Source organism: Littorina saxatilis, linkage group LG17, assembly GCF_037325665.1.
Source record: "Littorina saxatilis isolate snail1 linkage group LG17, US_GU_Lsax_2.0, whole genome shotgun sequence".
Classification (NCBI taxonomy): Eukaryota; Metazoa; Mollusca; class Gastropoda; order Littorinimorpha; family Littorinidae; genus Littorina; species Littorina saxatilis.
In genome coordinates, this window is record NC_090261.1 from 32,949,888 (window position 1) to 32,962,166 (window position 12,279).

A 12,279-nucleotide genomic window follows, 5' to 3' on the forward strand; every position below is an offset into this window, starting at 1 on the left:
GAACCCTGTAACTTTTACTCTCTGTCTACAAATGGCAAACACAGCCCAGAGATTCTTACGGTCGGGGTCAACTAAGCCTCGCGGGACTTGTTTTCCAGACAAAAACCACTCCCTCATAAAAGCTGCTCCTGTAGCTACTCACTGACAGAGGTCGGAACAATCCGGTGTAACAGGCCATTTTGACACATAGTCAGTTTTGACCGGGAGGTCATTCTGGGCTAGCTGTTTTTGACCGGGAGGTTATTCTGGGCTAGCCAATTTTGACAAGTCCCCCCCCCCCCCCCCCCCCCCCCCCGTCAGTTTTGACCTCCCCTTCAAACTTCAAGAATAAGTACGTTAGGACCTTTTAAAACGAAATATATGTATGCGCACAATATTTGTTGGAAAAATGGTGGGCTAGCCCAGAATGACCTCCCGGTCAAACTGGGCTGTGTCAAAATAGGCTGCGACACCGGGTAGTCTGACAGTGTCTGTGTACAAAAACACCTGTGTTTTACCACCCCAGTACAGCCGGTGGAGCTCCACCCCCCTCCACCCTTTTGTGTTAAGACTCCCTTCATGTTAGACCCTGTTTGCTCAGGTTTTCTGTTCATAACATCTGTAAAGTTACCCCCTTTTGCGGAGCTGATTTTCTCAAATTTTATAGGAGGTCTTAAAAAAAAGGGGGTGGGGGGGAATCCACTGTAGCTATTTCGTCCCCCTATGCGCAGGCTTCCAAAAAGCCGGCTACCCTCGTTCCTGAAAGCGATATGCCCACCCCTGGCCATTCCGCTCTGCACTAATGGTCGCTTGGGTGTAATCATCCTTACTCATGAATTTCATCGCCATTCCTGCGGACAGGAAACGGCCGCGTCACGTGATTAGGGGAATTGTGGGTATGACCTGTCTCGGGTAATTTGCGCGTGGAGTTTTCTCTTTTAGAGTTGAGTGGCGAGCGGAAATGATTTTGTGATTATAGGAGTTGTTTTAAAAAAAAACTAAAATAACACACACAGGTGGTTGGAGACATGGGGGGGGGGGGAGGGGGAGGGGAAGGGGGGGGGGACGAAACCAGAGAAATTAAATTGGAAATGCTGGATAGGAGCGTGGGATATGCTTATTGATAAGAAAACGAAATAAGAAATGATTGAGTTCTTTGTTCACATCATTTACCTTAGGTCCTTTGTCTGTTTTCAGTCCACATGCCATTTGTTTGTTTAGCTAAACGTTGACAACTATTTTCAGGACAAACAAAGTCAGCAATTTTCGATCACTCAGTGTGTGTTGTCGACTTTACAAAACTTCAAATAAACGCCATCGGGGAAAATAAGGCCGCAATGCACCGAGGAACCTTACTACAACAAAGCCTGAGAATAACAATTCCCCAAACATTTCCCTCGATTCCTCTTTAGATCTAATGCGACGGATGAGTCGTTTTCGAATCGCCATTATCTAAATGCATTCTCTTCTTAAGCCCCTTGTTTCCTGCAATCCATTTCCTCACATGAATTGGGTCTCAGCTTGCAGTTGGTGATGTGCGGAATTGTGCGTCCAGCAAATGCTAAAATCTGGGAGATTGCGAGTAGAAACGTCTGCCATAGCTGCCAATGTCCCTTCGTCTAATGTGTATTTCAACGCGGGATTTGGCAAGTGTTTTCTTAACAGTGACAGAACCCATTTTAACTGACGTAACTTCCTTTTTGTCGAAATCGTTACCAGCGCTATGTCAAGATTTTCTTTTTGAAGTTTTGTTTAGTTTGATATGAACATTGCATTGTTCGGAATGTGGGGAGAGCGGCGAACCTCGTCGAAGATATTCTATCACTATCACTCATTTCTGGAATTGGGTCCAATCTCATAGTACTCATTGAGGACTGTCTGTTTGTCTGTTTGTGTTTGCCTATTTGTCTGTCTGTCTGTCTGTCTCTCTCTCTCTGTCTCTGTCTCTGTCTCTGTCTCTGTCTCTCTCTCTCTCTCTCTCTCTCTTTCTCTCTCTCTAACACACATTAGCACACACGCGCACAAACTCACACGTTCACACACGCACGCGCGCGCGCACGCGCACACATACCAATACACACACAAACACACACACGAGTTTCAAACCTTAATAATCGTCTACCATGCCATTTTCGACAGTTTCGAGAAACTGGTTTTGCATTAGCTTTGCGTGAATTCGTGCTATAAAGAAGGCAGGGAATATGTTTTATTTTATGGACAACGAAACCGCATGTGCATGCGCCTCGTCGCACATGGCAGAAGGGTTAATGGAATTTTGTGTGTGTGTGTGTGTGTGTGTGTGTGTGTGTGTGTGTGTGTGTGTGTGTGTGTGTGTGTGTGTGTTTCCATGCAATAGAGTGTGCGCAGTGTGCGTGTTTCTGTATGCTTTCAATGGCGCGTGTATCGCTGACTTTGTTCCTCCGTTTGTCTGGCATATTTGTCTTTCTCTTTTTCCCCTGTCTTTCGATGGCGAAATTGTTCGTCTCTTTGTCCCATTTTTTTTAACAAATAATATAAAACCGCATGCGCTGCGCTTTTTCAGTTTGTCTTTTAAAACGTGGCAAGTGTTTAACTTTATTATTTCATAACAAGAACTAGTATCGACTTTTCGTTAGAAAACGTTTGAGTCACTTTGATGGATGGCGCTGACTGAGCATATTGAGTTCTCACCATGGCGTGTGATGCATGCTTCCATTTTAATCTCATCCTTTGCTTCTTTCAGTCGCAAAAACATCTCAATTCTGTTTGTGAAGTTGTTTTCTATGTAACCTCTCCATGACCCCATAATTTCGATCTTCGTGTTAAGTGGTCACAGGAATAGAACTGCTACCGGGGCATGTTTTCACTCACGCTTGTTGAAAATACCTTGTGTTATTAATGCAAACTGTGCATTGCTGGTGCAAATATTAATGTTCAACACTTCTTGTCAATCTCATAGCGTGCAACATGAAAAATATCTTATTAATGTGAAGTATGTATGATTGCTGTACGAACTTATGGTAACACTTAATTTCAGTTCCATACTGTGAAATCCCCGTTTTTGAAGTCGTTTAGTATTTATGAAGCTACGTGTAATCCTATATTACGAAGGTGAACCTAAGTTCAGATCAGGCTAGCATACGAGCACCTTTTATATAAATTTCGAAAAAGGGTTCCTGCCTTTTTTCTTCTTCTTTTTTTGTTTTTACAGAATGGTTCTGCTTTTGGTGTTTGCAAAGAGACAAAACTTTAAAACGATCAATTCATTTGATGCTTTGTGGTTTTGTCTAGTAATATGATTTCTCCTTTTAATTTATTTTTCATTTTAAAGGCCCAGTACTACCTGAACGCGGGTGTTTTTTTTAAAGATTTTACTAAAAAACCTAAAAATGCAGATAGAACCTTCAAATTTTGACCACAGTTTCTAGACATAGTAAACATTCAGCAGACATAAACACATTTTGACAAACATAAATAATAGATGCACAATGCCCGGACCGATTTGTCGTTCATATCCCACACTTCACAAAAGATACAGGCCAACCCAGTTAAAGAAGGGTGATGGTATTTTGCAAAGTTGTTTTAAACATAAGGTTGAATTGCTGGAACCCCAAAGAAAGTAATTATCATCATTGAGGGAATTTTCGTTGATTTTTCATTTTCGATTAAAAAACCAGTCAATATTTACAACTTGAAAAAATTCATATTGGAGTTCTGTTCTATCTACATTCATTATTAGAGGTTCCAGCAACCAAGCATCATACCCAAAATAACTGTGCAAAATGGCAACACTGTATCTTTAATAGTTTTGTAGTTATCTTTCGTAAAGTGACGAAAATGTCAAAATTTCACGAACTTTTCTACCCTAAAATTTGGCCAAAAAACTACACATTATCTCTCTTACCTGATATCTTGAGCTAATAAGCACCAGCCAGATAAGGAAATCCTTCTTTCTCTTGATGTGCTTCTTCCCTGGTCAGTTTTGCACGCCTTTTGTAAAGCTGATTAAGTTGCTGAGAATATGTAAATTATTTTACTTTTTTGTGTTGGGGTGTTGATTTGCGATTTTGTGGGCCAGATTTTCAAAAGTCAGCATTTATACCCCCTCTTTGCAGTGATATATCTCAAAAACGGTCATACTTAGGTTAAAAATTCCAACGGATTAATAAATTTCAGCCAATTTTACATTAGAAAAACATAAACACAACTTTGAATGTAAAAAAGTGATTTTTGATGACAGTTCAGGTAGTACTGGGCCCTTAATTTCTTTGTTATCCCATTGCTGGGAAAATTCGGGTCGCTTCCTTCCAGAAGAAAGCTAGCAGCAACAAAGTCACGCTACTCAGGTGTGGGCGTTTTTGGGTGTAATCAGCAACATGCACTTTTGGCAGAATGACCGAGATCTTAAACGTGCCACAGTGGTGACATCGAGGTTGGACATGGATATTGTCTCTGCGTCTGCACATAAAGTTAACCCGTGTTCGTTCCACCTGTGATATTATAAGTTGTCATAATGTTCACGATTTTTCATTCATAACCAGCTGGGGAATAAAAAAAACATCGTTGCCCTGATTGGCTTTTACTTTAACAATACACGTTTCACCTGAAAGCTCAGACTCATTCACCACCTCGATTTGTTACATGGGGAACAGCGTGATTTATTCCCCAGCTGGTTATGAATGAAAACTCGTGAAAAAATGATGACACATGTCTGTATTTGATTAATTTACCCTTTTTTGTGTGTTCAGCAACACCCCATCAAGCAGCCGTTCTGTACGGATGTCTGTAGTCAGTGTGGGTGACTTACCCAATGATGTACGTGACAAATAACATGTTGTAGCTTCATTTTCTTACTTTTTTGTGTTGTTTCAGCAGCGCCTCATCAAGCAGTAGTTCTGTCGGTCTCTGTGGTGACCTTTGATGACACACTAAGTCTTAAACCGAAAAGATAACATGTTATGGCTTAATGTTCCCACCCTTTTGTGTGTTTTCAGTAACACCCCATCAAACAGTCGCTCTGTGGTGACCTTTGGTGACATACTAAATCTTTAAGTGAAAAGATAACATGTTAATATAGCCTAATTTTCGTACCTTTCTGTGTGTTTCCAGCAACGCCCTATCAAGCAGTCGTTCTGTGGGTCGCTGAGGCGAGACGCCCACTGGAAATGTCTGATTCTCACTCTGCTCATCGCCGGCTGCCTCGCTACCATCGCCTGGTGTCGTCTGGCAATCCTTAGGAGGTCGTCGTCGTCGTCGTCGTCGTCATCGTCGTCGGCAGCGTCCTTAGCCCCTTCTGCAGCCTCCCAGTCCTACTTCTCCATTCCGGGCAACAGCGCGTGAGTGTGGTATAGTTTTACAATGGTATATCCTTTTAACGACCCCTCTACTTTCCGACTCACTCTTCTCTGACGGATTATTTCTCCTTCTAGTTTTTATTCTTTCTTTACTCCATGTAAAGACTAGACCCCTCCTTAAGATCCCACAAACCCTATTCCGCCACCCCCAATTTAACCGGCACGGTTGGCCTAGTGGTAAGGCGTCCGCCCCGTGATCGGGAGGTCGTGGGTTCGAACCCCGGCCGGGTCATACCTAAGACTTTAAAATTGGCAATCTAGTGGCTGCTCCGCCTGGCGTCTGGCATTATGGGGTTAGTGCTAGGACTGGTTAGTCCGGTGTCAGAATAATGTGACTGGGTGAGACATGAAGCCTGTGCTGCGACTTCTGTCTTGTGTGTGACGCACGTTATATGTCAAAGCAGCACCGCCCTGATATGGCCCTTCGTGGTCGGCTGGGCGTTAAGCAAACAAACAAACAAACAAACAAACAAAAAACCCCAATTTAAGATCCCACCAACCCTATTCCGCCACCCCCAATTTAAGATCCCACCAACCCTATTCCGCCACCCCCAATTTAAGACTTTCCCCTGTTGAGACCGTGATGTTTGTACAGTTTGTAACTTCTCTTACTTTACCTTCGTTTGAAGACCCCGTCCTTTTTAAAAGCTAATTGTCTCAGATGTTTGGAGACCTTAAAACGGGGGTTCCACTATAACAGCTGGAGAAAACCAAACTACTCACCGCCATTTTCTGTTTCAGTCACGACGCAGACGCAGACCGAGAAAGCCCGTGTGACGACGGTTACGTGTACATTCCGGTGGCGTTCGTCATCATGCTGTACCTTGTGTACCTGGTGGAATGCTGGCACAGCCACACCCGTATCGAGTTGCAGTACAAAGTGGATATCAACACCGTGTATGACAAGGTGAGTGATGACGTCACTGTTATCTGACGTAATGATGATACCATCAATGATCATGTTGTGCCATACCTGGTGGAGTGCGGGCACAGTTACACCTGTATCGAGCTCCATTGTAAAGTTGATGTCAACACTGTGTATGACAAGTCATAACGTCACTGGTCCCTAAAGTAATGATGATGTCGATAGGTTGTGTCAGACAGAATGCCGTGCCTGATGCATTTGGTTTAGTGCTCGCAAAGTATCGCCCGTATCCAACAGCAGTACAAAAGTAGATATCAACACCGTGTATAATTATTTCAGCGATGATTGGTTGCATAATGACGTCACTATCGGATATTAACTCAATCACGTTAGGATGTTGTCCAGTCCCAACTGTAATAAGCTCAAGAAAACGGTTCCAGTACGTGGCTCGTTCAGCGATGACGTCAAAATGTGCATGTGGTGGGGCTGAAGCCTCATTATCAGTCACTGATGTCCCTGTGACGCCATCATACAGCAACCTTAAGAAGGTCATGCACTGATACAGTTGGCTTGCAGTCAAGTTTTACTGCATGCTGGAATACGACACGCCAGAATATGTTTTTTTCAGTATCCCTTTAAATATGTGTTACATGTACAACCACAACGCCAGCAACGTTAATTATCCCCCACATGTGCATTTTTCTCTTCCTTTTAGGTGCGTGACATGCGTGACGGCGTCCCCATCATCTGGTGGAAGGCCATCTGCTACCACTACGTCAGACGCACGCGGCAGGTGACGCGCTACAGGAATGGCGACGCTTTCACCTCCACGCAGGTCTACTACGAGAGGGTCAACACCTGCACCGCCGGATCGGCCTTCAACTTCACCCAGTGCGGGGTCAAGGACATCTCGAGGTCACTCCACGGTCTGGAGGACTACCCGGCCACCAAGATCCGCTTCAGCAAGGGGTTCTCCTTCGCCAGCGTGGACTCGGAGTGCGAGTTCGAGGACCAGCGAGCGCAGTTCTTCCAAGAGTACGAAGCGCGGGACGACTACATGGAAGGCCGCGAAGGCATGGACATCCTGAACGTCAACTTCAAGGAGTACATGATCGCCTTCGCCGACCCGGACAACCTGCCGTGGTACGTGTCCCACCTCATCTTCTGGGTGGCGTCGTTCCTCCTCCTGTCCTGGCCCCTCCGGGTGATCATCGAGTACAAGACCGCTCACCTGCACTACCACGTGCACAAGCTGTTCGGCACCAACTACGTGGACTCGGAGGCGCTGTTCCGCGGGACGCTGAGCAGGGTGAGCACGATGAACAGCACGGAGATGGAGATGAACATCCGCAACAACAACTTCATGGTCCCGTCCTACTCCGACGCCATGCTCATGCACGCCGCTCGCCGGGCGTCCGTCATTTCTGGTACGGTGTTGTTTGCGGGTGGATGTGACGGGAGATTGAGTATATGAAAGCGTGTGGTAGCAGTGAGGGGTGGGCGGGAGCGATCGAGTGAGTTGGGGAAAGATGTGCATTTGTAATTGTTTGAAGAATTAATGTCTTAATAATGTATACATTAGTGTGTGTTTTATGTAAGTAGTCGGGATGTTGATCTTTCGTGCGTGTCCAAGTGGAGGGATGTTCTCGGTCCCTGTGGAAGCTTGCCTGTGTGGAACTGAGATCATGAGCAGCACTGTTTTCACGGCAAGGACTGTGCCTTTAAGATGGTCATTGGACAAATCGTATTGACTTTAACGGAGATATAATTATGATACCAGTAAATTCTCTTGGTTTCTTGTTACTCTGCAAAAACAATTTGATTTCCTTATCAGCAGATGTTTAGGTAGTAGTAGTAGTATTTCTTTCCCCTTACGTAGGTTCTTCTAAAAAGAAAAACATATAAAAATGATGAAAAACTCCACATTCACTGCTGGGCTAACAGGGCCTTGAACAGTATTTATTATAAACAAGGAATCAAAGTCAACCTGACGAGCAAGCCCATTTTCTGTTGCAGCGATGACCCTAGGGGGAGGAGGACCGCGCTACTACTTCGGAGCCTCCACGCCGCGCAGTCTGACCAACCCCGCCCTGGCCCTATCCAGCTCTCCCAGCAGCGGGGGTGTCAGTGGTGTGGTTGGGGGCAACTTCATCCTCGGCTCCCTCCCCTCCATCCCCATGACCAACGTGCGGCGATTCAACAGCTGCACCGCCATCAACCACCACGGCGACAAACCGCCCAGAATCGCGCAGTCCCGCTCCAGCATACTGAGCAATCTTCTGGGGCTGGGCAGTAACAACAGTGGTGAGAACGACGACGGTTGTGGTGATGTGGTGGGCGAGGAGAACTCGGCTAACCAGAGAATGGACAGGAGACGGTGGCGACGGAAAAGGCCGATGAGCTCCATCACTTTCAGTGGGTCGGTGATGGGGTCCATGCTACCCACCACCCCAGAAACACCTGAAGGTTACGTCATCGCGCTTGACGGCACCACGGGTTCGGCCTTCGTGACGCACTTCCACGCTGACGACGATTCAGTGACGACGACCTTGCTGAGGAACGGTTCTGCTGTTCGCGAAGAAGGGGTAGTCGGCAGAGTTATTGTGCCTTCCGCGACCTTCACCGCGCGGTCTTCCAGAGGCGACCGCAGGCCTGGTCTTCCGTACGTGGGGTCTTCGCAGAGCATGTCGCTGAGCGAGACGTTCAGCGGGAACTTGTCCTCGGCGACCTCAGCAGAAGGGGAGGCTCCCCCGCCCTACGATGACGCTCTGGGGATGCCGATGCTCTGCCCAAGGAGCGACAGCCAGGGGCTGAGACTCTCCAGGAACGGCAGCCACCACAGACTGACAGGCAGTGGTGAGGTGGGTAGACCCAGAGCTGGTCACCAACCCGACAGAGACTCTTCCAGACCCAGACTGCAGCACAGTGCAAGCCTGAGACTTTTCAGCAGAAGCGGACGGGGTGCTGAAGGAACTAGTGCCCTACACCACAGCGAGAGTCTACGACTGTTTAGCCACAGAGGGGAGGGACACGCCTTCAGGTTTTACCGCAGCACCAGCCAAGGTCTTAACTTCACTCGGCAACAGGCGAACAGCAGTGGCTCTAGACTTACCCGGAGCGAAAGTCAAGGTTTTGATGGTCGAGTGAGTAACTCACCTTCAGTTCTTCGCGAAGGCAGAAGCCGGTCTAATGTGAGACAGCCGGACAGGCAGCGGCTTTTGTTGCTTAACCATTCCGAACAAAGGAGAAGCAGCAATAACGCTAGGGGCGCCAGCGGTCGTAGTTCGAGCACAGATAATCCTGCCTATCAGTCCACAGACAGCCACGCTTCCACATCTTTCTCCGTCGCACAATCAGCTCAGGGTCGTATTCAAACTCTTCCACAGACTTCAAAACCTTTGGACGCTTTCAGCCACAGCTTGCAACCACCACGAAGCAGCAGTTGCGCTTCCACGCCATCACAAAGCAACAGAGTTGATTTTAGGGTAGGCTCCCCTGCCACTTCTGCGCTTCCTTCCGTGATCTCGTCGCCTTACACGAGACTTGACATAGACGAGAGTGAACTCGGCAGAAGTGAAGGCGCTACGGCTGCAACTAGATCTAGACTGGAACTGTCACGGATTCCGCTTCGCCTTCCCACGGTGGTGACGCCTTGTACCACGCTTTCTGACGACGAGGACATGACTCCGTTAGGAGAATCGTCCAGCATGCTGTCTCTGGTCGGCTCTTCCAGCAGTCTAGCAGCGATAGACCGACCTGTATCAAGAGAAAGCGACAGAGGTCTGAGGGGTTTCGACAACCCCACCTCCGTTACTTCCTCGCCGATTGCTTCTTCGTCCAGGAGAGAGTCCGGAACAGAAGGCGGAGGAGCAGCAACTGCAGTAACCACAGCTGCGGCAGCAGCAACCTCTGAGTCTGTCGCTTCTGCAAACTCGAGACTGATCTCTCCTTCCACTGCGCAAAGGTGCTACCGCTCTATACATTGTATGGAGACATCCCTCTGACGTTGAGACAAACTCTGTGACGTAGCCTGACTAACCGTTGTGACGCAAAATCATTCCTGTGGCACTTAACCATGCATTCCTGCCAATTGATTTTTTTGTGTGAAGAAGAAGGGATCTTTTACAATAAAACATTCCTGTAACAATGAAGTAACGGTCGCAATTTAACTTATTTGTCGCAGAGATGGTAAAACATCTCAACGTACAGAGCGGTGTGCTTTGACAACAGATTAATTCAGAGAGAAAATAAAGCACCATGTCAGCGCGGATTGTGTGCGTTTACTGTGAACGATCATCTGTTGATTTTGGCAACAACCGGTTACTACTACTACTACTACTACTACTACTACTACTACTACTACTACTACTACTACTACTACTACTACTACTACTGCTGCTACTACTACTACTACTACTACTACTACTCCTACTACTACTACTACTACTACTACTACTCGTACTACTACTAGTAAAAATAATAATAATTATGATAATAATTAAAAAAAACGCACAAAAGGCAGATTTGTTTCTCTCTCAGAAATATGTGTGAATTCCAGGTATTACTGCAATGATTATGACGATGATAGATACTGATAATGAGGATGGTAATCACATGATGAGGAGGAGGAAGAGGAGGAGGACGAGGATGGTTACAACGGAAATTGTTGTTTAATGCGTCATTTGACTAGTTCCAAAGTCAATCAATGATGATGCCGAGAGGAATGAGGCGGAGAGCTTTGCTGATGGTCGTGGCTTTGGTAAATTGTTGACGATATATATAAGAAAAATGTCCCCCTTGCGTGAATGTTGATGCTTTTATTCGTATCCATTCCAAACACAGTCGCATACACTTGCGCGCATGCAGTCACTTGTTGTTGTTTGAAGTATGCCATTGGAACTGCAGTATTTGCAACATCTCAAGTGTGAGCACTTGGGAGGAATATTTGTAACCGTTGTACTCCTTTAAGCCTAAGAGACTTTTAATTTTAATTTTAATGGACTGATGGTGACATTGGTTCATAAAAATTAATTTCATTTCAAATGAAAAATTATACTTTCCATAGAGAACATACATCCCAACTGGAGCAACAGCGATGTCCATGTTTTTGGTATGCATGGCCATTGTGTAAGGAAGTTGAAGTTCCACACTGTGTTATACTATGAGACATTACAGATAAAAATGTTCTTGCCTTTCAGTCGTGATTGCACATTGAGAGGGATCAGGAAGACTGGACAGACTGCCACATTTCTTTTTGTTAAATTGGCTGTTGAAAAATGAGAATATGCAGTGTGATTTTGTTGAAGTCTGTTTGATACAGTGATCCAATATTGTCTTTCTACTGGTGTATTTCTTACAATTTCACCGGTTTCGTGATCAATGTCTACTTAAATTAAAGATACTGTTCTTCCCACGTACTCGATCATGTTAACCCCCTCGGATTATTTTGTCCAGGGGGGGGGGGGGGAGGGGGGTCCGGAATCCGGGGTTTCCGGAAACCCTCCCCCAGCCTACAATTAAAATAAATAAATAATAAAGACAGAAATTTGAAGAAGAAAAATGATGGCTCAGATTCCACCAGATAGCTTCATTTTCCTTGCTTTTATCCACATTTCCCGGGGGGGGGGGGCATGTCCCCGGACCCCCCTAGGAGCCGGCCTTTGTCTTTGTCTCAGTTTGGACCAGATCGGTCAGTTTTCCTTGTTTTGATCTAAATTTGTCTTCCTAAAATAACTTTTTGGAAGGTGTATTAGGCTCAGATTGCACCAGATTGCTCCATTTTCTTTGTTTTTATCAACATTTTCCGGACACCCCTAGGAAGTTAGGGCACTTTTGCGCCCTCAACCAAACGCTTTGCGTCGTCGATATGTCCCTACAACAAAATTCGGACCCCCCCCCCCCCCCTTAAAAATGATGTGATCCGCCCCTGGTTTACATGTATTACGCTTGGACGTTTACGAAAAATCAAAAGCCTGGCTATTTCCTATTCAGAGTCGGATTTTCATTTGTTGAATTTATTGCAAGTGACACTTATGTCAGTCAGCTAAATTAATTCAATAAAAAAAAACAATCCGACTCTGAACAGAATTCAGAGATACGCTA

At 45.8% G+C, this 12,279-nt stretch overlaps 1 protein-coding gene across 1 annotated transcript in view; it reads left to right on the top strand.

Moving 5' to 3' along the window:
- LOC138953150 (serine-rich adhesin for platelets-like) overlaps positions 1-10,584 on the top strand; it is a 132,819-nt gene extending 122,235 nt beyond the window's left edge. The window contains exons 3-6 of the mRNA XM_070324945.1: positions 5,068-5,294; positions 6,054-6,219; positions 6,893-7,604; positions 8,194-10,584. Of these exons, the coding sequence (XP_070181046.1) occupies positions 5,068-5,294; positions 6,054-6,219; positions 6,893-7,604; positions 8,194-10,181 (3,093 nt within the window). The 3' untranslated portion in view covers positions 10,182-10,584. The remainder of the gene's footprint in view (positions 1-5,067; positions 5,295-6,053; positions 6,220-6,892; positions 7,605-8,193) is intronic.
- Positions 10,585-12,279: the final 1,695 nt, after the last annotated feature.